General features: G+C 37.2%; 2 protein-coding genes across 8 annotated transcripts in view; one reads left to right on the top strand and one right to left on the bottom strand.

The window, feature by feature from the left end:
• Nucleotides 1-3: 3 nt before the first annotated feature.
• dcp2 (decapping mRNA 2) lies at nucleotides 4-12,218 on the top strand. Of its 2 annotated transcripts, XM_088629952.1 has the most exons (12): nucleotides 4-277; nucleotides 2,149-2,300; nucleotides 4,216-4,343; nucleotides 5,191-5,289; nucleotides 6,262-6,414; nucleotides 6,498-6,610; nucleotides 8,532-8,639; nucleotides 9,249-9,375; nucleotides 9,550-9,648; nucleotides 11,067-11,118; nucleotides 11,288-11,393; nucleotides 11,687-12,218. In XM_088629952.1, exons 1-12 carry the CDS (start codon nucleotides 225-227, stop codon nucleotides 11,826-11,828), a joined length of 1,332 nt encoding a protein of 443 aa, XP_088486078.1. In that variant the 5' UTR covers nucleotides 4-224; the 3' UTR covers nucleotides 11,829-12,218. The 2 variants fall into 2 exon arrangements, with proteins under 2 accessions (XP_088486078.1, XP_088486079.1); XM_088629953.1 differs by lacking the exon at nucleotides 11,687-12,218 and having other exon boundaries at nucleotides 11,288-11,670.
• Nucleotides 12,219-22,981: 10,763 nt separating this feature from the next.
• Nucleotides 22,982-27,305, bottom strand: part of mcc (MCC regulator of WNT signaling pathway) — a 203,397-nt gene continuing 199,073 nt past the window's right edge. For all 6 annotated transcript variants that reach the window (XM_088629945.1, XM_088629944.1, XM_088629948.1 and 3 more), the window contains one exon: nucleotides 22,982-26,142. In XM_088629945.1, coding sequence (XP_088486071.1) covers nucleotides 25,962-26,142 — 181 coding nt within the window. In that variant the 3' untranslated portion in view covers nucleotides 22,982-25,961. The remainder of the gene's footprint in view (nucleotides 26,143-27,305) is intronic.

The following is a 27,305-nucleotide window of genomic DNA, read 5'->3' as shown; positions in this document are numbered from 1 at the left end:
TCTGGTCCTGTTCCGCTCTGTATGATTGAGCGGCGGCCGCGTCCGTCTTCGCCTTTGGCCCTTCAGTGGTTGGTTTGCGAGCTGCTCCTGCGTGGGTCGCACCGATGTTTTCTTCCGTTTCGCACTTTGTTATTCGTGCGACGTTAAAAAAATCGCAGTTCCATCGTGGTGTTTGTTTCTTCTTATGAACAGTTTTGTTAGTTCGGGATGTTCTTATCCTCATCATGGAGACGAAACGAGGGGAGATTCCCAGCGGCGTATTGGACGACCTCTGCAGGTAAGTGTTATTATGAAAAAGATGTAGCCAGTTATTCGGGCGCTTCTGGTTGTCGATTATGTCCTTTTTCATACCGGGAGGTGTACGGTAGCAAAGTGTTTTAGTGCGGTGAGTGTTTGCTTTATGTCTTAATCATTGTTTAGAGGGGGTGGGTTCGGTCTAGCTTCAAATGTATTTTCAAGCACAGAAATGAAACTAGGAGTATTTTATTTTAAGAAAACGCTTGTATTATCGGGCTGAGCAAAACAAACGTCAGTCGAAGTTTCAGATAATTGTTTTCGTTTCATTGTACTGGTGTGGCATTGTGATTACTTCTTAATAGTAAAGCAGTAGTTATTTGTCGGCAGAAAAGGACGACATCCTTTCCATTACTTTAGAAGATGTGTATTTCGGTAGCGAGCCGATTGCTACAGCAATGAGTTCATTTCTGCTAAACATGCTAGACAATAACTTTTAAAACCGTGCTCTCGTTTGAATACCCGCTGTGGACGGAGAAATTGATCAAATCAATTGATTTTTGTGTGTGAAATCTATACCTTCTCGATTGTTTGCTCTTGGGCTGTTGGGAGCTAACTGTTCAGTGCGTTTTTCTAACTTGGCGGTTTGTCAACTTGCCTGGCTTGAATCGCATAGAGATTGAAGTGTCAGTGATGGTCACTTATAATATAAGGAGTGCATAATAATAATAATAATCACTAATAATATAAGGAGACTGTTATTTGTGGCCTGGTCATAGACATTAATTCGTGTAATTGAGTTTTTGCTTTGTTGGTTGTGCCCCCTTTTAAAGCTTAATTAGATGTCTTTTATACAAATAAATGAGCAATAAGCAGCAGTATCACTATCTTGTGATCCGATTTCCTCCGATCCCTGCGGCTCAACAGGCCTGGTCATAACTGTGATGGGGAGACCTTTAGGGAAAGCCAGGTTGCTGCTGTAAGGGGTGAAGGCTGACCAGTGTGTGGCACTCCTTGCTCTGCACCCCAGTTTTCAAGCCTTTGCTCCAGAATGTCACTGGAGGTGCTGTCCTTCATATGAGGAGTAGAATCAAGATTCTGGCTCGGTAACTGTTAAAGATACCATGGCACTATTTGAAAGAGTACAGCTGTTATCCCTGGTGATCTGGACCTGTCTGGATTCCAGACTTCCCAAAGCTCCCCTTGGAGAAGCAGTTTCTCACAGTCTGCTCTGTGGTGGGGCTGCTGGTGCACGATAGCTGCTGCACATCATTGAAACCCCCTCCTATGTGCAGCCTCTCTTGGGAATCTTTGTGAAAGTACTGTATAGCAGCAAGGAATTATTTGTTGCTTTTGCTATTAAAGAAGTGGCCCAGAGAAATTGATTTTGGGGACAAGGCTATTATGTATTATGTATTCTTATTATAGTTGGGTGACTGCACTGTTTTGTACTTAATAAATCATTTTCACAAAGTAACCTATTATATAAAATGTTGGTGTTGCTTATTACCACATATTGACTTACTTCCTTGATGTATTTCATCTGATGTTAATAGGAAGAGGCAGGGCTTTAACACAGGAGATCTCTGTTTAAAAGATGCGTGTGCACCATTAATATGTCATCCGTGGTGTGTAGCCGAGCAGCTGCTGCTGTACCCCGAGTTTTGCGGCCTCCTGTTAGTTTGGACTTTTTCTTTGTTTCTTTGACTTATTAACACGGGTTACGGTCATGTTCTCAGGAAAACATCATCATTTATTAAGGCACAGTGCTTGTGTGAGGAAACCAATAACAGTAAAAAAACAACAACAACATTACATTAGTAAGTTATTAACATACCTGTTCATTTCTTCTTGTGACCTTTCTGTTCATGCAGGGACACCTGAGTTCCATGTTTCACTCTCTTGTCTTTCCAGCCGATTCATCCTGCACATTCCCAGTGAAGAACGAGACAATGCAATCCGAGTTTGTTTCCAGATCGAGCTTGCCCACTGGTTTTACTTGGACTTCTACATGCAGAACACACCAGGATTGCCTCAGTGCGGGATAAGAGAGTTTGCAAAAGCTGATATCCTTTCATAATCTTTACCGTGAGCTGAATCGGACTGCCGACTGCAGACCAGTGTTAGTTAAGATGTCTGGCGGTGAAGACCACTGTTGTATACCTTGGGACGCTTGCTAGTGTAGAACTAAAAGCGTGCACTGTTTTACAACACCCAGTATATTTTTTGTGTAATCTATCCATTTTTCTGATGGCTTCTTTCATTCAGAGTCACAGAAGAGCGCTAGTCCATCACAGGGCAGGCACAGTTCAGGCACGCCAGGGTCAATTTTCCCTGAAGTCAAATAACCTACCAGTAATGGAACAAGTAAAGGTTTATTCTATGCTGAAAAGAAGCTCAACATTTTTCGGCTGTGGAGCCTTTAGTTTGAAGTTTGCACACTAAAGTTTGCCAGCAGCCATATCACCCTGCAACTCACAACTGGCAACCCACTGAAGCTAGGCAGGTGTGAGCCTGGTCAGTACCTGGATGGGAAACCTCCTGGGAAAAACTAAGGTTGTTGCTGGAAGAGGTGTTAGTGGGGCCAGCAGGGGGCACTCACCCTGCGGTCCATGTGGGTCCTAATGCCCCAGTATAGCGATGGGGACACTATACTGCAAACAGGGGCCGTCCTTCGGATGAGACACAAAACCGAGGTCCTGACTCTCTGTGGTCATTAAAAATCCCAGGGCGCTTCTCGAAAAGAGTAAGGGTATAACCCCGGTGTCCTGGCCAAATTTCCAGTTGGCCCTTACCAATCATGGCCTCCTAATAATCCCCCTCTATGAATTGGCTACATTACTCTGCTCTCCTCCCCACTGATAGCTGATGTGTGGTGAGCGTTCTGGCGCACTATGGCTGCATTCGCATCATCCAGGTGGATGCTGCACATTGGTGGTGGTGGAGGGGAGTCCCCATTACCTGTAAAGTGCTTTGAGTGGAGTGTCCAGAAAAGCGCTATATAAGTGTAAGCAATTAGTATTATTATTATCTCCCGGCGTTTGTGTGGGCTTTCCCAGGGTGCTAAAGTTTCCTCATACTTTCAACAAAAAGCTGGCCCTGGCAATTCAGAATAGCCATCCTTGTCTTGCAGTGGTATTTCAGCTTTGCCTTGTGTCTTGTGCTTATGGGATAGGCTCTGGGTTATGACAGCCCTCACTAGGCGGTTAGTTTTCTGACAATGGAAGGGTGAATGTTGTTAGCCTGGATGGCATTTTCATCCAAAGTGACTTAATTTGCTTAAGTGCTTGGACTTAAAGTAAATTGATAAATAGAGCAACTATATTGCTAAAATGTATTTACCCTTTCAGTTTTGGAAAGGAAAGTTTTGTGGCCTCTGCTTGTGATTTCATACAGGTCAGAATGAGGAAATGTAGACAGACGCCTTAGATCAGTTACTGTCTTGTTTGCCAGACAGGCAAGATTGGCTGAATGGCTACTTACCTTGCTAATACTTTAAGGGTGTTTTGCTCCAAATCTCAGCACAGAGATACAAATTAGGGATTGCTTTTGAATTACTCGGTTTTACCATAATCCTGTTTTACTCATTGTTTTTATCCTAGTCTACAGTTTTTCTGTAATAAATGGATACAAGAGTGATGGTGCCACACAGATATCGCAATATTCAGAACTGTATGTTTGTGTCCAGTCTTGGCTGCTGGTGGTGATGACTTTCTAGATGTTGTGACAAAGGCCGTTTTAATGGATATGATGTTCATTTTATAAGCTGATATTAAAATGTAGAAGAAAACTGGTTTGTGTGTGAAATGGCCTGGAGTGATGTCACTGGTGTCACACAGTTAAAGTAGTTCTGTACAGGATGTAATAATGTCAGCATTTCATCTGACACCTGAGTTTTAGTATTTGTGGCCTGAAAATAGCACCAGTGCTGAAGAGTTACTGTATTTATTTGCAGTTTTCAATCCTTAACCTTTTGTTTACTTTTTAATCACTGTCCTTTTTTATTGCCACAAGGAGAAGATGTTCAGAAGGTTTTAGAACAGTGGAAGGAGTATAAAATGGGGGTTCCAACATATGGTGCAATTATTCTCGATGAAACACTTGAAAATGTGAGTACTTTGAAAGTGAGCTCCATTTTTACACCCTTTCAGCTCTTTAGTACAGGAAAGCGTCTCTCTTCAAATGCCCAATCCTGGTCATCTTGCCTTCATTTTACATTTTTTACTGGTTGATGAACTTTTTTTATTCTTTAAAAAAAACTTTTCAGTCTTTTCCAGTTTTAGTCCAATAGTTTTTATGACTACTTAGATCTTCATTAGTAAAAGGAGATGATTAATTTGGTTGATGCTTTGTTTTCCCAAAGAAATCCAAGTATCTTGCTTGGTACAACAACGGTGCCCTACCTGGGCTTTGAACCATAATCTTCCAGCTGACAGTGCAGTGCCTTGACAATTGTGCCTTACTGCTGCTCTAAACAAATCGTGTGCTAGACGTTCAGCAAACCTTTGTATGATCTTTTAATTACAGGCATGTCGTATTCGTGAGCCAAAATATTGTGCAACTTGAGGAAAAAGTCTTATCAGACAACTAATGTTCTTAAGCATGTTTCGTTTTACACTGTGTATTTCTAGTTGTTAATTTGTCAATAGCCCTCAGAAAGTCATGTTTTTTTTTTGTGTGGCAGAATACGTCAGATAGTTTCTACATCATGATTGCACAATCCACAAATAGTCCCACCTATTCAAGTAACAAGAGAAGCAGTTCACAGCTTCAGTAGAAACACATAAAATGGAGTAGATGTTTAGGATTTTCTTTTCCAAATGCCATGCACAGGAGATTTTGTTTATCCTGTCAGGTGACCAATATCTTCAAAATATTCGATATCTAAAGTATTAAACTTTTAACAGGTGGTTGTTTTTCTGCTAGTAAGTGGTTTTCTCCTGTTTTCTTTTTCAGGTCCTGCTTGTTCAGGGTTATCTTGCCAAGTCTGGCTGGGGCTTCCCCAAGGGCAAAGTGAACGAGGATGAGGCTCCCCATGACTGTGCTGCACGAGAGGTCAGCACACAATACCAGAAAACCTAGAGGTTCTATCCCTTGAACTTGAACTAGCCCCCTAAGATTTTACAGCATTCCCCAAAGTCCAAAAACAATAGAAGTTCAAAATGGGGATCGGCCAAGAAAAATGCAAGAAGTGTAAAATTACTTTCCCAGTAGAAGTAAGCGGGAACATAAGAATGTGTCATCTAGCCTGTTTGGGAGTTAGGAGTCAACCAATCTGGGGGTCTCATCCTGCTGTTTCTTGAAAGAAATCAGGGTGTCCGCTTCAAGAACACGGCTGGGTAGCTTGCTCCATACTCCTGCAATTTTCTGGGTAAAGACTGGTCTCCTGTTCTCAGTTTTAACGCAAGTGAGAATTTCGTTTTCTTAAAAGAAGGCTGGGGCGCGTCGGTAAATGCCGTGCGCTTTTGGGGGAAATGCATTACGTGCATAACATTTATATGACCGAGTAATCGGTAACCCAGGATCATGGTTTAATGTCTCATTCGAAGGACTGCTCTTCCTGTGACACAGTGTAGGGTAAAGGTTGGTGAAAGTCTAGTGCAATGGGAAGAGCGCCACCTGCTGTTATACTGGTGATTATCGCTTTCATGTTGCAAGCCTTGATTATGTCTGAGTGGTGTGTTCAAACTTTTATGATCTAGTTCTCGGTAGCTCTTTACTGTTAATTTAGGAGGACAGGGATTGTGACATACTAGAGCTTCTTTTAATTATTGATGGATATGATTTTGAATATTTATAAAACTAGTAAGAAAGTATTTTTCTAGATCGGCTCTTGCTTTTTTTTCCCCCAATTTTTGTTTAGTTTGTTTACACAGCTGCTATATTTTATATATGTTTTTGTCACATGGCATTTTTCACATTATTCCTAGTATATTTACAAATAAAATCAGCATTCTGCTTTATTTGCTCTGTAGTCCGTGTGCTGTGGTTTTTGGGAAAAAAGGTTATTTTCTTTTCTCTTTCAAGGTGCTGGAAGAAACTGGATTCGACATTCGAGATCGCATCTGCAAAGATACATTCATTGAGCAGAGAATCACGGATCAGTTAGCCCGTTTGTACATAATCCCTGGGGTTCCCAAGGAGACCAAATTTAACCCTAAAACAAGGAAAGAAATCCGGGTAGGTGATTGGGATTGTTCTTCTACATTGTGAGTTTTGTTTTTTTTCAATCATTTATAAAATTGTATTTTTTATCATTGCAGAATATCGAGTGGTTTTCAATAGAAAAGCTTCCATCGCACAAGAATGATATGACTCCTAAATCCAAACTGGGACTTGCACCCAATAAATTTTTTATGGCCATTCCATTTATGAGGTGGGTTTAAGCAGAATAAAATATTGTATAGCAGTTAAAAACCTAAATAAAACAGATCTGTTAAAAACTATGGTTTACTTATCCAAGATACTACAGAAATTTATTAAAGTATGCTGCAGTTATGAAGGAGTTTCTGTGGAATCAAAATAATGTACCTTTTAACTGTATATAAACCATACATAAGGCGGACGCAAAAGTAAATGAAACAACTTTTATTCATATTTCACCTACCAATTTATATGTTGCAGTTTTCTTACCCACTAGGTATTTGTAAGATGGGAAGGATCAAAAAGATGTGTGGGAGGTATATACATTTAACATTAGGATTCATTGCTTCACAAGAGGAATAATAGCAGGTGTTTTGCAAACGGCTTTCAGAATATTATTGTATTTGACCATTACTTCCATCAGAGTATCATGTGAAGATTGCAGAATGCCACATTGCAAGTAATGGACATTCTGTATGCAGAAGCTTTGAACAGTAAGGCTACATTCTCACGAACGGTCACAGCAGTGATGGGGCTGCACTGTTAGGGAGAACATTGTGCATGCGGAATTGTTTGTATGGTTACTTTTTGTCCATTGTCAGAGCTTTATGTGCATTTTTTAAACTTGGAAAGACCCTAAGGTCCCTTTGTTCACTTGTATGTTCATTTATTAATGGGTTAAGTCCATGGTCAAAAGCTAGTACTTTCTGTGAACACAGATGTGACTGATAAGACCAGTATTGGGTTCACACACTCTGCAGGCACCCGAAAGAGCTTTTGAATCTGATAGCTTCAATGCCTTTGATGCCTATTTGGGGGGAAAAAACTAAGTTTGGTGCCTCTGCCTTTCCTCTTGATGTGTAAAGTCTTCTACAAACAGTGTTGGTGACACAATTTCCGTACTTTTAAGTTTCTCCTTTGTGTAGTCTTTGTGTCAGCTCCATGCGTTAAAGCTGAACAATAACAGAACAATATGCCATCGGTCTGGTTTCAGTTTTGCTCTCCTTTTTCCCATTTCCATTTCCTGAGACGGCTAAAGGCTGCCCTTCCAGATTTGAGATGATACTGATTTTTCTTAAATGTCTGTTTCGTCCTTCTGTGAAAAATAACTCCAAAGGTATGGGGAAGCTCTCAACATTCTTCAAACACTCATCACAAATCTGAATCATTACTTTTGGGACATATGTGTTTTGAGCTTGTTGATGAAGGAGTTTGGTCTTATGTCAAGTCTGAATATTCTGCTATTCTGTAAGTGTGTTGACAGTTGTCTATAGATGCGTTTTATGTCAAGGCACATCAGTGTATAGACTTTGATGGCTATACATCAAACTCGGATGGTTTTGGTTGTGGGGTGGAGTTGTTGATTAAATCATTTATAATCCTTCATTTCATTTCTCTGCTGCAGTGCAGCAGGAAGTTTAACTAATCTCAAATGGAGCATATCCCTCGGAAACATTAGAATGTAGTTGGTGTGATGCACACCTTTGTGTGTTTCTTGTCATACAGTTCAATTCTTGTCCCTCTTCAAAGGGCCTGATAATGGATCCTTTGTTGAGTAGGCAAAGTATGCCGATAAATTTTACATGACCTAGTTCAGTAGGCTTGTCATGACAAGGCTCAATTGTATATATCCATATGAAGTACAGTTGGCTTTAGGGTCTGCTCCCATCTTGTGGTAGACTGAGGATGAAGCCCAAGGCTTCATGTGATTGACCAAAGAACTGTAATGATTCAGGTTTTACTCATATCCCACAGCAGCTCCTCCAGCGGCAGGTTCGGTTCTCTTTTCCGGAACTTTTCCGTAACCCTAATTTGCATGTGGTAATAAAACGGCAGAAGAAGCTGTGTAACAAAACATATATGTGTGAAATGAAGAGTTCTTCACATCTGTAAAAGGTTTAATTTTTTCTTTCCCCTCTTATCAATGTTTATAGACCTCTCAGAGAATGGATAGCTAAAAAGCAAGGAGAGTCTTCAGACAGTGACAATGGATTCCCTCCCAATGGTAGCACACCAGCCAAACCTCAGATGGACAAAGTTCGGTAAGTTCGGAACTGTATTTAATGTCCTGGGTGTGAGGGAGGGGGGCAACATCGATTGCAGTTTGGAATATATCATGTAATATGTTGCAGTTTTTCTCAAGTTTGTTTTTAAAATGGCATGATTGTCTAAGGTAAGGTCCATTTCGTGAAAGCTACATTTGAAGCTGATTTTGTTTGTCTTTCCTCTATGGATTTTGTGCAGCGCTTACACAGCTTGCTCTGTGCAGAAGTTACCCAGGTTTTACAATAGGAGCAAAATAGATTTGTTGCTGCTGTTCTGTTACACTGTTGGGAGGTGGTGGGGGTTTGATTACTGAATGTTAAATGTATCATAAACTAGTTCCAGTTGGCCTTCCAGGATCACTAATGTTGCAAATGATTGGAAAGCACCTGGTATGTTTTTCTTTGTATTTCATTTAAAATTTAGTTGTATTGTATGAAAAACATTTCTACTCCATCTATTGTTTCAGCACTATACCACAACACGTTGTGAGAATATGTATGTATAGAAATACTTATACAAGTATTCTGGGTAAAAGTAGCGAGTATAGAACGTTTAGTATTTCAGGTTGACTGCTGACTGTTGACGTGTTTGCCTGTTTTTGGTAGGTCTAGATCAAGACAGAACCAGACAATTGTGGATGGGTCTTCAGGAGACAGCTGGTTGAAACAAAAGCAACAAAAGCCATTCAGCCAATCTACTCAACACGACTTACCTGAATTCTTAAAAGTCAAAGTAAGTACTGTCACTCCATGACTTCATTTTAAATTTTGTGTATGCCAAAGGAAAAACAGTTTCTTGCTAAACCCGCAATTATGAATACTCTGTTTTTTACTTGGTACAGGACCAGGATTGTGTAGACATTAAATTGCCTGACAACTGAAGTGAAGGTTTTATCTTTTTTTGCAGAATTTGCGAGGTAATGGAAAAAAACACCAAGATTCTCCAAACCTAAAGAAAAGGGCAAATGGTGTCAGCAATCAACAGGTTAAGCATCACCAGTCTGCAGTAAGTAGAATTTTATTTGCTCACCTTAAGAAGAATACATTTTTATTCGGTTTGCCCTGTCCTCCTTATGGCGTGTTTATAGACCTTTAGTAATAGACATTCCAGTTTATAGTGGACTAGTGCACAGAACCATTAAATATGCAGAAGGGTCTTGACATTTGCATGGGTTGGGTGCAGAGAACTGTAGTTGTATGAAAGTCTATGGTATTTATGGTTAAAAGACAAAAGTAATCCTCCCTTATGATAATTCAAGAACTAACACATTGGCTTTAAGTTAGTTTAAAAGACATTGAGCAATTAAAGATCAATGGAGACTAATCACAAATGTATAGTTATCCATTAAAGTAACATGAATCCCTCCTCTACGTCCAGTTTGCTCTTTGTCTCCCTTCCCCCTTGACTAGTGCACTCCACTGTAATGCAGTGAAACTGTTAGAGCATCTGTGAAGTTGTCTCCAGCCTGTCATTCCCCGCACTGCTGAAACAGAACTGGGAATGTTCATTTCAGATTAAAAACAAGACCACATTGAGGTGCAGGTGCTGGGTGGTAGGCTCTTGTGCAGGGGGCAGGGAGAGGCTCACTCTCTAGCTAGATGTGTGAATTTGAAAGTTGCGTTTCAGGACCTTTGGCTTGGTTTTCTTCCCTCTATGCGGCTTCTGTCCAAGGCCCCGTCTGCCAGAATCACAAATAATCAAATTTGCCAATGTTAAATTGTAAATATTGGGACCTTACTGTACGGGTAAATATGCAGTATGAACTCTCCTGTCTTATTAAGCAACATGAAACACACTCAAGTGTGTGTTTTAAATTCGGGCACTAAAACAGTGCACAAATATGCATAGGCACTTATCTTCCTGAATGTCACCGCGGAGCTTGTAGCGTATCACTATATGGCTTGATGGATAAGCAGATTGGAAGAGCATGTCCGCCCCTCCTCATTCATCCTGTAAAGAGTCATGGGTAATTGCAATGAGCTTAGATGTAAAGCCTAGATTTTTAGATTTAATAACAAACAATTGGCAATTGTAACCGGAAAGCAAATAGTTATTATGGTTTCCATGTTGACTAAATGAAAAAAAATCTACATTTAATTAAATATGCATGTGCCATCCTGATACAGGCTTTCTTTGTGTATCACAGTCATCAGGGTTTAAAAATTATTATACCATTGTGCTTCGCCAGTTCTATTTGTATAATAACCATAAAGTACTGTCCCATTTCCCTTCTGTAAAATTGTATAAGTATGACTAATGAAACCATAATGTATTGCTAATGGAATGAAAGTGGCGTATTTGTCTGCCACCATGGATAAGGGTGTCTGATAAATGCGTCATGCTGTGAAATATTGTAGAAACTGAAAAAACAGGCTTGTCATGTGTTCTTAACTTTTTCCATATTTGTCAAACTATTCCCTTAGAAAGCAGAGAAGAGGCTTCAGCCGAGAAGACTGCAGGATAACTTTGAAACCGGTGAGTGTACGGTATTCTGGGGTAAACTACAGCACAGGAAATATGATTAATGTTGGGCATTTCTGTGACATCTAGGGGGTTGGTTGAAGTTTTTTTTAAAGCATGTTTTCTTGATCACTAATTAATTATTTCACTGGGCATTTAACAATGGTATTTTGCTTTTCTCCAGATGCAGTATGTGATTTTTGCAGCTCCAATGATGAACAGCCTCTGACACATGCGGAGGGAGTCCCTACTACATGCAACGGGGAATGTGAAAATGTCCTTTATTCCAGGTCTTTCCTCAGCTTCAAGTTTGATCGGGAAGCTATAATGAAATGTTTTGATCTATGACGACTGAATGATGTACAAAAGGGAGGGTTGTAGACTTGCCACCTAGACTTTTTCTAAGTACAAACCTTTCTGTCTCAGGGGTTGAAGAGATGCAGGGAAACTAACAAAAGAAAAAAAATGCGTAACCTTGGGTTTGGTTTGAATTTTACTCTGCTTGGAATGGGATGGGTAAAACCTGTTCGCACTGTAACTCTGAATGCATTTAATCTTTTTTTTTTTCTTTCTACCTTTTCAGTATTGGTTTTTGTTCATCAAAGCAGTGGACTGCAAGCTCCTTTAACACTGTGTTCTGTTATGTGCAAGTTAAGTTCTGGCATGACCTTACAAAGCAATTGGGACATTATTCACCACGCTACCATGTGCTACAACTGTTTTAGATCTTTCACAGCTAATCAAGTTTAGAAATTGTACGCACACTGCGCTTACTTCTGGACGTAGATATGGTTTTGTAGTTTATTGCAAGGCTGTGTTGTGACCAGATGCTGCTGTCCTGAAATCCCACAAAGCTGCAAGAGAAACAACTTGAGGACGCAACTGTTGCTGCTGTTTCTCTGTCAGCCGTCACTGAAGCCTCCTGTCATCTAGAACATGTTCTTCAGTTTAAAAAATTGGCATCGCAGTGACATAAACAATGACTCAAACAGTTGTAGCAGCATGTGATGATGCCGTCTGTAGCACTGTATTTTTTTGTTTCGTTGGTGTAGATGAACATTTTTAGGCACTGGTACTGTGTATATAATAGTGTATTAAAATCATCACCCAGGGAATATGACTTAAGGGCAACAATTTGTTTTCAGAACTGATGATGAATTTTGATCACATTGAGCACCACGTTATTCATGTATTCAACTGACGCTTAAATAGTGTAATCATTTACAGAATATCTTCTGGACGTTAAACATTATTGGAGATGATGTTCCATTTTTTTTTACTGTTTGTATTTCATGCTTATATTCCAAGTGTTGTGATTTCATGCAGGTTATAAGTTTTCGAGCGGTGCTGTGTTCAGCTCAATTCCAGAGGCTTCGGATCAGTTCAGCGTTCTCTTTGCAATTTTCTACTGAGGTTTGACAGTGCTTCTTTGGAATGTAGCAGCAAGATCATGTTGTTGTGCACAATTCATGCATCAGACCTGACGAATGGCTTTGAAGCAATGGGAAACTGCCAATAGAGTTAAACCCATTACACATAAGGAACAAAATAGTCTGTCTTAAACATATCCAGTCTTCATATAGCTTTATGGAATATTATGTATGTAGTACAGCTTTTAAGACAGGCTCTATAAACCTGACCTCGGCAGTCTGATCTTCTTGGGAAGCCTTCAGTGTGCTCTGCAGCTACAACATCTCTGCAATGCCGAGTTAGTAGTCTGAAGCTCATTGAATCGTGAAACTTTCAAATATTTCATGGTCATTCCACAGTATGCAGCCTTGTTTAAATACAAATCCAAATAATTCTGTTTTGATTTTGAAGGTGCTATGGAGTGCTTAGTAAAGAACCTTCAGCAACAATAATTTACTGTTAGTGCAAAATTAAGTGGTATTTTGCCTGGACCAGAATTATGCATTTTTCACCTTATGTTTGTGTTTTTTTTAGCAGAAATGAACCATTTTGTATTCATTGCCCATCTAGTAGTATTTTAAACAGACTACAATGGGGAGGTGGTTTTCAGAGTCTAGTTTTTTAAAAGAGTACATATCTTATATCTTTTGTATGTGTACATTAATCTGCATTTTAAGTCCTTGTATTTTTCCCCGGAGATGTGATATGCTGTTAGATTAGAACTTTGTTTTAGTCATAGTGTGGCAGAAAACGTTCTAGTCAATGGTAGTAGTTTTGTAAATGTGGCACTGACATTTAAAACTAAATGCAGTAACCTACTTTGAGAGATAATAAACCACATTTATAAGGCAATGTTCTGAAAAAAGATAATTTCATTAAGTATTGCTTTTGTGTGTACGTGGTTCCAGATGAATGTTTTTTGTTTTCAGCTGTGTATTCAGTTCTGTTTACTAATGACAACATGATGATGCTCCGAGTTAAAAAAAAAAAAACACCCTTCCACCTAGTATAAAAGACCTTGGAATCCCTGGCACTGAGGAAAATTCTTTTTTAAAAGCTAGTATATATCCGGCAGCATGGCACTCTCATAGGTCCAGTGGGCTAACATACTGGGTCACAAGAGATATCCGCAAGACATGGGTATTTTTATCTGAAGTGTATGCCGTTGTGATCCCAATTGTGCTGCACTTTTTAAAATAAATACTCTTATCATTGGCAAAGGAAGGATGTTCTCTTCTGTTCCCAAATGTGAAATTAATGCTATGATGGGCGGTTATTAACTTGAATAAAAGTGGAAGAACTGCACACTGAGACCGAATTGTTAATTTTAAGATTCATGTAAGCATTTTGTTTTTGAAAGCAAGTCTTTTTTTCTGTTGATAGGGCGGTCTGGTTAGATAGATACTCGGTTTATACCCGAGACAGATTTGCGGGGCTCAAGCAAAGTGTTTAGCAAACTTTATTACTTGTCTAAAGATGATTGGAGATGTATCTGATAAAATGTCTGAGGCAGGCAGTAGAGTTTTAGAAATCCAAAGTTCCACAGCAATACCAAAGAAGGAAAAATGATCTAGCTGAGATTAATTTTGCAGAGCCATAAACTGAAAGTGCTTATACCACTAACTGTGATTTTTTTTGTGTAAGTCTGTGTACCTGTCTCAAAGGATACTAAAGGGGGGATATGCTAATGTTAATTATAACAGGTGAATATTTTGTAGCATTGCAAAAGACTTGTTTTCAGAACAGAGAGAAATTGATGTGCAGAGTCTGACCCTTCCCTTTTGCATTCTAAAGTTTTATTAATTATTGTGGAGATAATTTGATGTTTTTAACTGTGAATAATAGTGGAACTAGATTCAGTGGAATGTAGCAGAAATATTTATCTCATCACTGAAATGAATGTGAATAAGCTGGAATGCTACAGATGAACATGAATTCAAAATGTGTAAATTTGACCAATTCCCATATCTCAGCAAGTTCAATTTATAGTAAAAAACAACAGCCAACTGACATTCTGCCTTACAAATGTACAGTAAAATACTGAATTTCTACTACTTTTATTATTCTGGAGAAATAAATTTAAGCTCATGGAAAAAATCCATAATGGTGTTAAGTGGTATTGGGCTATAAGGAAAATTGCAAAGACCTTTTGTAAAACTTTTATAACCAAATTAGTCTCCTAAAATAATTAATGCAAATGATGTGTGGGATCCTTCCAGATTCATAGATTTGATCAAACATTCTGAACATTTTTCAGAATGTAAAACTTCAGTAAGTCTGTTCAGAAAGATTAAAGAAACAGACTGGAAATGTTTTCTTTTGAGTGTTCTTGAGGTCACCAGTGGTGCTGTGACTTGTTAGTTTTAGAATTATCCTTGTTTATTATGGTAAAATAACATGTAAAGAAGACCTGAACCCTTTATAAAGCAGCAAGTATTTTACGGCTTTGCATGCTTGTATTTTTTACCATTGCTGGAGGTTACCACTAATGCAGTTTCAAGCTATAAAACATCTCCTCCTGCTGGAGACTAATGGAACATCTCCAACTTTAAAAGCACCAAGACCTGTCAGTATAAAGACTCAGAAAACTGCGAATAGTTTTATTTTTGGTGCTTTGTGTTAAGAGCTCAAAGATATTGCTCATTATTGAATATACAGCTGTATTTGTGTTTTGCAAATAGAAAGTTTTTGTTCAGTTACTGTGTGCTTTCAGTAAGGCATTATGCCTTACTAGTGTTATTGAAACGGTAAACAAGTAATTTACTTTATATGTAACGAAACTAAAGCATTAAAATTGCACATTTGGAAACTTGTGTGCAAGAACTTGTGACGATATTTAATATTTTCAGAAAAGAATATAAAACGAATTGGTTGTATTCTGTATATTCTGCATGGATACCATCTCTTGCTTTCTGCTTCACCTAGAAGCTCCAGGCTGATTAATTTGTCATTTTTTTTTGCTTTATGCCATATTAAGTAGCTATTCTTCATTTGTTTATATGCTATGAGGTGCTTGTGAGCATTTCTGGATGGTTTTTCTCCAGAAACATAGGTTTTAAATGGAAAGAGGAAGAAAGTAAGATTTCATGTGGCACTGCAAGAACTTTGTTGTTGTTGTGGCAAAGGAGAAGCATCTTTCTGGAAAGATTTCTCCTGTGGGTGTGTTGGCCACAGTGCGGAATTTGAGTGAAGGTGACATTTCTGTTTTCCCTCGTTGTTTGGTAGAAATGTTTTTGTGATGAAAGTGCTTCATGGGCATTAATACAAGCAAATAGTTTTTCTTGGCAAATTGACCTTATTGGTCATTTTAAAGCTGCATGTATAGGTGAATGGGTAAAATAGTCTCTAAGGCCAGGAAATAAGTGAGCTAAGTGCAAAATATAGATTGTCAGCTGGTGTATTGCACTGTTACAAACAAAGCACTGATTTATTCTAAAAGTAATAAAGTGTTTCACAGTTTGGCTGATGAGAGTTTGTATGATTATAAATACATGTATGTAGTAGGTGGGTTTTTTCTTTTGTTCGTTTAGAGTGTACCAAGTATGCATTTGTTTGAAAAACAGCATTTGAATATGAAGATTCAGTAGTCATTGTATTCTATGTATGAGTTAACCACAATCTCATTTGAATTTTATATAGCTTTATGTAAGTTTGTGACATGAAACATTCTTAAGAATTCAGTTTTTTTTAGAGTTAACCTAAGCATATTTATCCTCATGGCACAGAAAAAAAACAAACCAACCTGGAAATTGCTCAGTTAGATTAATGGTATTTTATGGGAATCAAGTGTTATGGTTTGAAGTAGCAGAGCTACAGAAAATATTAATGAAGTTGAAATACCCACTTTCATAATGTTGCAATCACAAATCAGCTGGACTGTGCTTTTTCCTGCTACAGCAAATCGACTTGTTTTACTAGGTGAATAACTTTTTAATAGTAACTTTGCAAAACTTGTGCTGAGGGCCATTTTTCATTCCTGAGTGCCTTCTGTCGGTACCAATTAGGTAACCTGGTGAGCAGGATAGGTAGAGTTTAGGTAATTGTTTGCTGAATTATTTGTCTTGATCAGAAAACCAAGGTAAAATTGGAATTGGTGTTTTCTGATCCCAGTCCTGTAGTCTCAGTTCAGTAAGTCTTATAGCTCAAGCTAAATAATTCATTTCTAACATTTGGGAACACTGTAAAGCTATTAACGAATTAAGAAAAAAAGATTGTACTTTCAGTGGATCTTGATCATGAGTGAAAGTTTGTAACCAAAAACACTATCCAGATATTCCTTCACTTAACATCACTTATGAATAAAAATACATTTTTTAAGTAGCTAGAAATTGGTGATGGTATTGGTTATCTATGGAGTTGCTGGATTGAGGCTCTTCGGGATCAGAGCTGGAAATGCCAGATTTATAAAAATATATCTATTGTCATTTGAATAACAGTAGAGCTGAAAATTTACCTAAAATTTCAGACTCACATTGTGTGTGAAAATTTGTATTTTAGGGATGTAAATACACTATTGGGCTGAATAATGGCACTTGAAAAACAGAAAAATAAGTCCTTTTGATACAGATGTTTTTGACTGTAAAATGTCAGAAAGAAAAACCTTAAACTTTTTCCATCAAAATATCCTGACTTGTTACAGCTCTGTGTTCTCTGGTAGTCCTGTCACACAACTGAATCGTTGTATTACCTAGTATTGATCAATTCAGTCCTCTTTATCTTGTTCTTAAGCGATGACCTTTTGTTTTGGTTATCAATTTATGGTTTGGAAAACAGTCCTTACCCCATAAGCTGCCTTTCAGGGAAGTAATGCAAGATGCTAATAAAACAATGATGTTGTGCCAGTTCAAGGTGTACCTTCATTTTTGGGGGGCTTTTGTCACATTACTGTACAAGGATAAGTGGCTAGGATGGAATGAGAGATGTGGATTGATTTAAGGTGCAAGGCTAACCATTTCTCAACCAGCACTCTTCTCAGTCATGATTTCAACTTCACATCATGGCAGATTTGTCAGATTTGGTCAAATTTAGCTTTGCTAAGAAAAGGAAACCGAGTTATGAACACATAATCAAAAAGCTTTAGCAAAGTGTTTGAACTTCCAAGTCCCTAATTGTGTTTGTGAAGAAAAACTCAGGAGATTGTGATACTGGAAGCATTGTAAATTATCATGAACAGTACAATCCCATTATTCAATAGTATAATGATCTCAGGGACTTGGTTTAATGTGGTTGCATTTTTTAGGTTTTGATCATTAAATTATCCCCTTTTCCACAAATCAGTTGTATTTAAATTGGGGGAAAATAGCAGATTTTGAAACTTCAAATGTTCCTTTTTTTTGTAAACTGACCTGAATCCTGTTAGAATGGATCAAGACTCAGAAAAGAGTGGAAAAAGGTCAGCACCAAATTATTTCACAATAAACTGTTCTTATGTTATCTGCCTGTTGAAAAGTGCTGGAACTTTTTCAGAATAACGGTCTTTGCATTCTGATAACTTTGAACACTAGTGCTTGTGTGTATTTAAGGCATTTAAAGGACTCCATAGTCCTAAACCTCCCATTCTCAGTATTGGATTAGGGCAAATCCTTTGTGCTAAGAGCACACAAGTTAAGACATCCAGCAGTATGTTTTCAACTGTAGGAAATGTCAGACCATGTTTTTTTTTTAACACTTTGATACACGTGGTTTGATGTGTAATGAAGAAATGGATATGTTTTATCACTACCCCCTCTTTTTTTTTTTGTTCTGTTTTTATATCCTGTTGAGGACATTGGGTCTTGGAGTTCTCTTTTTTTTTTCTTTTCTCTGCAGATTTCTAACTAGATGTGGGAAAGGAGTACACGGCGTAAATACATTTATTAGCAGGAGGTGGTTTATATCTTGTTTTTTCCCAGCTTGTACTTTTAACAATGATTGCAAGATCTATACAGCATATTAGGGATATACTTTCAGATTTATCTAGTTTTGAAAGGTTTGAAGTGATTTTCCCCACCTCTGGTTCTCATGTTGAGGGTATGACTCACAGTGGTATCAACAGGAAAAAAAGACAGTAAATTCTATCATGTGATGAATATTGTGGATGAAATGCAGATTTTAATGTTGGGTATAAGTGGTGATCATTAGTCTGAACATGTCAGCTGGATTGTACAGTATATGAGCTAAGACCAATGCCTTCTTTGTTGTATTAATATTTCTTATTTTTACTGCATCTGTTAAAGAGATGAGATAATCTTTCAGTTTGCACATAGTGTTTGAGCTACTGTATATTGGTCTTTAATCTGCAATTTATATCACACTACCGTACCTAGTATTTAATAAGACTACCGAATTTCGTAATGTAAGCAGTAGGTTTGATATTTCCAGGCAGTGTGAATGATTTTCAGTTTTTTTTTTTGCTATGTTGTTGACTTTGGATGTTCAAACCACTTAAGGTTCCTTGAAATGTGAGAGAAAATGCCAGTTGTGTGGCCCTTTACGTTTGGTGAGGTTAATTAAACATCGAAATACTAACAAGAAAAGCTATTATGCCTTGAAAAAAGCTTTTTTTGGTGTGTTTTTTCCCTGAATGAAATTGACTGGTATCTGACTGTACAGCAGTAAATGTCAGCCATGTTTTTTGGACTTTAGTGGAATGTATGGAAAGACCTCCTGTGACTTTAACATTCCTTTTTTGTTGATGTGAATGATGTTGGATGTTTAGAATCTGCTACATTTTCTGTTTGTATTTTGTGATGGTATTCTAAAACTAACATACCTGCATCTTGTTACCTGTGCTTTTATCCCAAAATTACAATTTATAAATGCTTTTCATAATGCAGTATTTGAACAACAAGGATTAGAGGTTTGTATTCATGGTTACAATAAATACTTGTGTGTTACTCTTCTACAAACTTGGAATTGTTGAAGAATTGAATGCTTTAGGATTTTGATTGACAATTCTTCCGTTTATAGTATTTTTGGTCATTTTATATACAGATTCTGTTTTAGATCTTTAGATTACAGAATGCATATTTTAGCAATTTTTTCCTTCCATTAAACCCATATTTAGTAGTATTTAAGGCAGTCAGCTAGCCTTTTAGTTGGCATCTCAAGCAAACATGTAATAGCAGTTTTTACCAAATGAATTCTAGTTTAGGTGATGTACAGATAGCGCACAAAAACAAATGGAAACAGCAAGACAAAGTTAATCACTTGATAGGGTGCTAGGTTACTAGCTGTGGTCAGTAAAGCTTGTATGTGCTATGTCACAGAGTACACCAGTGTCTGAAATTCTGCTGCAAAAAAGTAAATCAGCTTGTCAGGTAGATAGAGGTGAAAAATATTCCAGAATATTTATTAATAAAATCCAAGCTCCTGCCGAATGCATCCAGCAATCACCCCTCTTTTAAAGTCCTTGAGGTTTCCTCTTGGGGTTGTGCCAGCCAGAACTACAGGTACGCAGGCTTTTCCATACATACATGACCCTAAGGATTCTGGGTTGTTATTTCCTTAATTAAATACGAGTCGCACCTGTGATTAAACTGTGGCTTTCAATATGCTTGGTGTCCCTTCATTTACCCAGGTGTTTCCATTTTATTTGTCCACAACCTGTGCTCGTTTATTTCAGGTGTGCAGTAGATCTTTTAATTTTCTTTTTTTCCTCAACCTGTCTTTTTTGCCTCCCACAGCAGCCCAGGATTTTGATCTAACCAGTATGTGATCATCTTCATTTTTAATTTTCACTGCTTTTAAATGTTGAACAATACATCTTAGGTGGTAGAAAGAAACTTGCACATGTGGGTGTGTTTTATACAATGTTGACCTGTTTGGCCACTGATTGACCAATCAGGGGGGGCTCCAGGTTTAAGAAACAGATGTCTCTTACTTTTGTATTGTGGATAGTTAAAACCTTGAAGACTGTGTCTACTAGGTTGCAGGTGGAACAATTGCTGAAATGTATTGCTTCATTGTCACTGCTTTATAGATGACAAATAACTTGAATCTACTGTACTGTTAAGATCTGTGTTCATAAGAAATTGAATGAACTTTTGAAAGTTCTAAATGTAAGTTTGAAACATTCCAAAATTGAACACAATCAGAGAAGATACCTACATAAAACTGAACAATTATCTTCTACAGTACAGTGTCATGTATTCATACAGTTGACATGTAAACAATCCTTATATGGGAGGTGTTTAAATTCACTACCATCCATTACGGCATAGTTTCATTTGTATTGAGATGCTGAAGAGGATCCTGCGCCTTGAATTCTGTAGGCTCTGGTTTGTATTACTCAGCAGTGCACTTATACAGCACAACAGAAAGTGCAGACTGTAAACTAGAAGAGATGTTTTAGCTGGAATGGTTGCAGTACTTTATCAAATCTCACTGTTCTTAACAGTATTTGGCCTTTCTTCGCTGTCAAAACAAGAAAGATGGCAACCACGTGACTGTGTGCTAGTATTTTCTTAGATGGAATGTTTACTGTCCTGTGGATTAAGAATTTGAGTAACCATTGTGATGTGGTGGACAACCTCTTTGATCTGAGCCTTAATAAAAACTTGGGAAAATACAAAGACTGACAGTGTTATTGAAAGTCCATTGATATTTCATTTGTACAGCACTTTTTACTGGTGAAGCCTTAAATGAAGTTGTTTAAGGGAACAACCCCGATTTTAAAATCGCTACCGGACTAAGCATGGACACACCTCTGGCTTGTATTACTCATGACCTGTACTAATGTTCCATACCTTTGCAGGCCTAAGATTTTTCGGGAGAATTATCGCAGAGGTTTGTGTGCCAAATTTTACTTGGGCTAGCTAAAATCTAGTCTTGCCAGTGCGAGGGCTGACATTTGTTACTCTCTTTGCAGCATGTTTAATATTTTGTTTTTCCCATACATACTGCTGGTTTAAACAATTTACTTTCGAGAACTGCTGCCTGAAACAATTGGAAAAATTATGAAAATTTTAAACTTTACATATTTTTAATATTATGCCTTTAGGTTAAAAAAGTTATATTTACCACAATTTACAGGATGAAACAAATATAGCACCCAGTACAGATTTTTTTTAGAAATCTTGAGGAGGAAACATTTTTACCTAAGGTAGGTAGGGGTGCACTCTTCTATAATAACAGTGTTCTGAATTTAAGGGGGAAAAAAAACTAGTAACCTCACTCCTGTTAAGTGCGTGAATACATTAAGCACTTAATTTAATGTTTCAGAAAATGCAGTTCAGTAAATTTAAAGTCTCCTTATATAATATAGAAATCATTCTTTAAGCTTAAAATGTCCCATTCTATTGTCTGTAAGACTAACATCTAAAATTTTCCTTTTTTTGGCACTTGAAATAAACATTTAAACAGAAACATCACTAAAACAGGTGTGCTATTTAGAGATGGATGCAACAGAATGCTTTTAAGCAGAGGCTATGCTCATAGTCTCCTAACATCAGCTTCACAAAGCAGGTGCATTATTGATGGTTCTGAAATCTTAAGTTGGAAATCTTGGTGTTATTTCTACTTCCATGGTATCGTTGGAAGTGCATGTTCATTACATCACAAAATGATCTTCCACCTGTCTGGAAATACATAGACTATTTTATCAAGATTAGACTCTTGTAAAATCAGCACTAGACTTCAGTATGTCCTGACAATTAACTCACGTGCTGTAAACTGCACTGGCTTCTAGTGAAATTTTTCCCTAAGTTTTCCTGCTCACAAATAAGATGTTGAATGTTCAGCTCCAGATCTTTACAGCAACACTATAATCAATTTCTTGTGCTCACCGAAGATCAGCCTCCACACAATGCGTGCTAGAGCTTTCTTAAGTACACTGCCACATTCATGCAAGTCATTGCCCAAATGCACTGAAAACCCTGCAACTGATAACATTTTCAAAACTTGCTTTGACGTCAAATTTGTAATGTATGATTTTGACTCCCAATTTAATGGGCAATTTGCTGAGCCTTTTTCCCCCCTGCATTCTTTCTGTTGTGTACTGGGGGCTATTGTACAGAGTTTGTTGAAGAGCAATCACAAAGAAAATTGGATTATCAGTATGATTACCCTACATTGTTTCATTGTATAAGTAAGCAAATCAAAATGCAGATAAGTATTTGATCAGCTAGTGGGTAATCAGCTTCATTTTACTATATAAGCCCACAGCACAGAACAGAGCACTCAAGCCAGCCCCCCCTGCTAGTGCTGGAGCCTCACAGGTGCGCAGTTGGCCACTATGGCAAGGTGTGGCACAGGGACGCTCTACCCTTTAGGAGTTCCAATCAGAGCTGAATGAAACAGCTCACATTCTAACAAGTTCAGTCTTGACAATTTCTAGTCAAGTAGAAAAGGTTAATGTCACTAGATCGACTATTTGAGTGGAATCTGATTTGTAACAAGAAATAAAATAGTACAGACACTGAAAACCAGCAAAGCGTGTATTATAAAATCCCAGGACAGTAACAAGTACAAGTAAGAAGTTACATAAACGTTTTTTTGTCCCAATAAAAGTATTTATTCTGGATATAAGACCTTTTGTAAAATAAAGGCATTTTAAACATCTCTTTTATAAATAAATGAAGAGATAGCTTTTTTTTTTACAATTCTATATAAAATGAGTGGATTAACCATTTTACAGCAACTAGGAAAACACAAGTAAAACAGGAAGACGACATTTAAAAAAAGAACCAGAACAACCCTTGAAAGCAAAACAACTTTCTGTTCACTCTGGAATGGTATTAATAGAACATTTTCCATGAAACACTTATCACCTTACACTAGCAAAGTGTGCCTATCACACATTCTGCAGTACATTCAAGCTAGTGTGTATAATTTTTCTTTTAAACCTATTACAAACAAAATGAAAAACATCCAGCAAAGCAGGATGTTCTGAAAAGGTTATGTACAATCATTTACGACAACTGTACCTTGCTTGGTGACTTTAGTAACTGCAAAATGTTTATATTTTGGTAAGAGAAAGGTTCACCAGATAAAAAGAGAGATTTAATTTTACCTTCAAATTTTCTTTTCTGTTGATGGAATTCAAACCAATAGGTAAAGATCCTGCATTCAATTAAAACATTCAATTCTGGAGCCGTGCAAACTAGGTGAATAGTTAAACCTCCAAGAAAAAAAAAACTGATTATATTTAAGACTTATGAAAGCATTAATATCCAGCATATGTCTATTAATGTTTACAAACTAAACACTGGAAATGTATACAAGACATACTGTAGGTTTAAATACAACCAGTATATACTGCAAATGAAAATACAATGGTTGAATGCACATAGTGTTTTTTCAAACCCTTTATTGCAAGGCAGAATGTTACTTCGGTAATGGAAGCTGAGGTTTAAGATACTGTCTTTATTACTGATAAATACTCTTTTCTTAATCATGCAATATATTGTTTTAAATTATAGAGAAAGCCATTGCACAGTGCTTGAACATTTGTTGTCTCTATCACAGTTCACCATTGTTCACTCCTTTTTTTGCAATTGAAAAGAATGGAAGTATCAGAAAAATACATTTATTAGATGTTGAAAATCTGGTTTATGACACCTAAGTTTTTTTTTTTGTAATTCCAAAATATTTTTGTAACACAAAAATATAATAATATACAGGTAATTTTCTGTTTGAGATGGAAGGAAGCATACTCCTTTTCCTTATTTTCTTATGAGCAAACAAATTGAATGTATTTTTTTAAGATTGCACTGCTGTAAGATGACTGAAAGTTCAGAGGTGTCATCATCAGGCTGGGGAGCTAGAAGCTTACCCATCAAAAGTATGAACTTTTACAGTTAGTAATGATTTTAATTGATCAACAACCACACAACAGTTCTGTAACACCTTTAGTCAAAAAATTGTCTAAGAAACCATTTGAAACAAAGTGTTTCTTAAACCTTGAGCGCAAAAGGCGTCTAAATCATTACATTTCATTTGTAGAAGTTTTAATTGGAAGGCTTCCATCATCTTTCACCAAGCAGAAAACAAACCAAACCAAGAACACACTAAATATCTCACACATGTGGGAAACTTAGTTTTTGAATGTATTGTTAGATGCTCCAATGTGTGGGATCTAATATTTGAAATCATTCTGAAAATAAGGAACAATTACTGTTTTTTAGGCATTAACTCACTTTGTTCTGTTTTTAAAAGCTCAATCTTTTATTTGAGTAATGGGTAAATGGCAATTTTTGGAATAGCCTGTTATTGGAGAACAATTATTTAAAATCTGGTTAATATCATCAACTAGAAATTGAGAATGGAGTGTATCAATAGTGATAATTTAATGTACTTGTCAATAAAGAGTAACAGGTGAACCTCTTGGGACTAGATAAAAATGTAGTTAAATTTGATGGAAAATGTTAAAATGGAATGCAGAATTCTTGGTGTATCTAATATGCTCAGTATATTTGGACACTTTAAAGAAGCAACAAATAAAAAAAATAGTAAAAACGTATTTACCATATACACTTGAACATTTTACACTTAATGCAAGAGGGTAGAAGTATATTTGTTCTGCTGCTGAGGGTCAGCATTTATAATAATTACAAAAAATGACACCAGCCTACACGCAAGTGTAGTGCAAATGAATAAAGAGATTCAAATGACGGCCAAGGAGCTTATTTTCAAAATCAAGACTCAAATGTATGTCGTTACTTGTTGCTGTTTATTTAAAAATGTAAAGAGTGTCACTATCCTCTCAAAAGCATTATTACGATGCTCTAAAGGGTATAACGAAACCCTAGAAAAGGGAGCATGATGAAGTGCAAAACAGTTGTGTAATGTATTACTTTAATTGCCGTAAATATTGTAAATCTTTAAATCAGAACAATCTCATAACAGACCAATGACAGTTGAAAATGAAAAAAATGTTTCACAGAGTGTTTGATGATTCTTTAAATGACACGTCTTTTGGTAGTGTTGACCATGAGAGTCTTTGTTGGTGATTTTATTGGAGGAGAATTAAAAAAGCAGGAAATGGCAATACTTTTGTTCCCAGGCAAAGGGCATGTTTAAGTGGACTTTTACTTTCCTGGATATGCACTCTGGTGATCACTAAACCTTCTCCACAAGAAGTGTCTTGAACATTCAGTCGGGCAGAGTATTGACAGTGGACTGCAGCAGCATCTTCTGATAAATGTTTGGTTCATGTTCATCACATATGTGCCCTGAAGGACTGCTTACTTTCTTGCTGCAGAATGTCATCTTGCAGATGCTTTCTAGATGAAGCAATGGATCCTCTTCCTCAACTGCATCTTGAGGGTTCATGCTGGTGTCGAGTTCAGTGGGGCTCATGAGGAGCAGAAGCAAGTCTGAGCACCGAAAAAATAAATTCAAGGTCACTTTGGACTGCAAAGTGTCACATCTGTGCTGTACAGGGGCTAGGAATTAATCTGTTTTCCATATTTCATGATCTAAAAATGAATTTCTCTTTCTGTACAACTTGTGAAGCTCTCAAGAGGCCCTCACAGAGATGTTTCATTGGTGTGGGGTCTGGAATTCTCCTCCTCCAGCAATGCGATTCGCTGCTTCAGCATCCTGACTTGTGTCTCATGCCTCTCTACCATGGCCATCATCTGAGACTCGAGTTTCTTCAGTTTGTTTTGGTGCTTCTTTTTTGCTTTTTCATATGCTGCAACAAGGTTGCTGTTGGAAACAAAACATTCCAAGTCAGATAAAAAAGTACTAGATTAGCCTATAGGCTGATAAAGCTAAATTACCAAAAAAACACAAACAAAACACGAGGTTAAAACAAGGTTATGCGAAAAATTACCATCCTGCAATTAGCAGTAAATTCTACAATGCACTTCAGTAATAAGCTAGCATTTTACCTTTCAAGAAAAGCTAAATTATGTTTGAATGAATCTGGATAACAAATGAAAATAAAACACATCAAATACCACTTATGAATGAAGTAACCATTTCTGCCAGTATGACAAAAGTGCAAGAAGTATTATAATAATGTAGTGCATCAAAACAAATTATTAAAAAGATCAAGAATGAGAAGGTATAGGTAGTTCCACTGTGTTACACTAGGGGGTTTCTAAGACTGCAGTAAGCAATCACATTGATTATATAAAGAGCTGAAGTGCTTTATGTTATGCAACAAAACTACATCATATGCATTACTTGAAATATTTTTAAATTATTTCCTACCAAATTTAAATACATCAAAAAGGTCATTTACGCTTACTAGACATAATTATCTCCATACTGATTCTAATTCCTCCTATATTTTATTTCAGACGTAATGCAATTCCTTTTAATTTTTGCTTATATTTACAGAATTCTATTTATTGAACAGTAGATACTACATTCATTACTCCTGTCTTTACAGTGCCTTGCGAAAGTATTCGGCCCCCTTGAACTTTTCAACCTTTTGCCACATTTCAGGCTTCAAACATAAAGATATGAATTTTTTATTTTATGTGAAGAATCACCAACAAGTGGGACACAATTGTGAAGTGGAACGAAATCTATTGGATTTTTGAAACTTTTTTAACTAATAAAAAAATGAAAAGTGGGGCGTGCAAAATTATTCGGCCCCTTTACTTTCAGTGCAGCAAACTCACTCCAGAAGTTCAGCGAGGATCTCTGAATGATCCAATGTTGTCCTAAATGACTGATGGTGATAAATAGAATCCACCTGTGTGTAATCAAGTCTCTGTATAAATGCACCTGCTCTGTGATAGTCTCAAGGTTCTGTTGAAAGCGCAGAGAGCATCATGAAGACCAAGGAACACACCAGGCAGGTCCGTAATACTGTTGTGGAGAAGTTTAAAGCCGGATTTGGATACAAAAAGATTTCC

Source organism: Lepisosteus platostomus, chromosome 4, assembly GCF_059453375.1.
Source record: "Lepisosteus platostomus isolate fLepPlt1 chromosome 4, fLepPlt1.hap1, whole genome shotgun sequence".
NCBI classification, from domain to species: Eukaryota; Metazoa; Chordata; class Actinopteri; order Semionotiformes; family Lepisosteidae; genus Lepisosteus; species Lepisosteus platostomus.
The sequence above is the reverse complement of the archived record's forward strand: the minus strand, read 5'-3'. Positions and strand labels throughout refer to the sequence as shown.

Bases quoted from the DNA above. Each gene is read 5' to 3' on its own strand.
- dcp2 (XM_088629952.1), top strand. From the start codon at position 225: ATGGAGACGAAACGAGGGGAGATTCCCAGCGGCGTATTGGACGACCTC. The intron at 4,344-5,190 runs GTGAGTACTTTG...TTTCTTTTTCAG, and splicing joins TCGATGAAACACTTGAAAAT to GTCCTGCTTGTTCAGGGTTA. The intron at 9,376-9,549 runs GTAAGTACTGTC...CTTTTTTTGCAG, and splicing joins CTGAATTCTTAAAAGTCAAA to AATTTGCGAGGTAATGGAAA.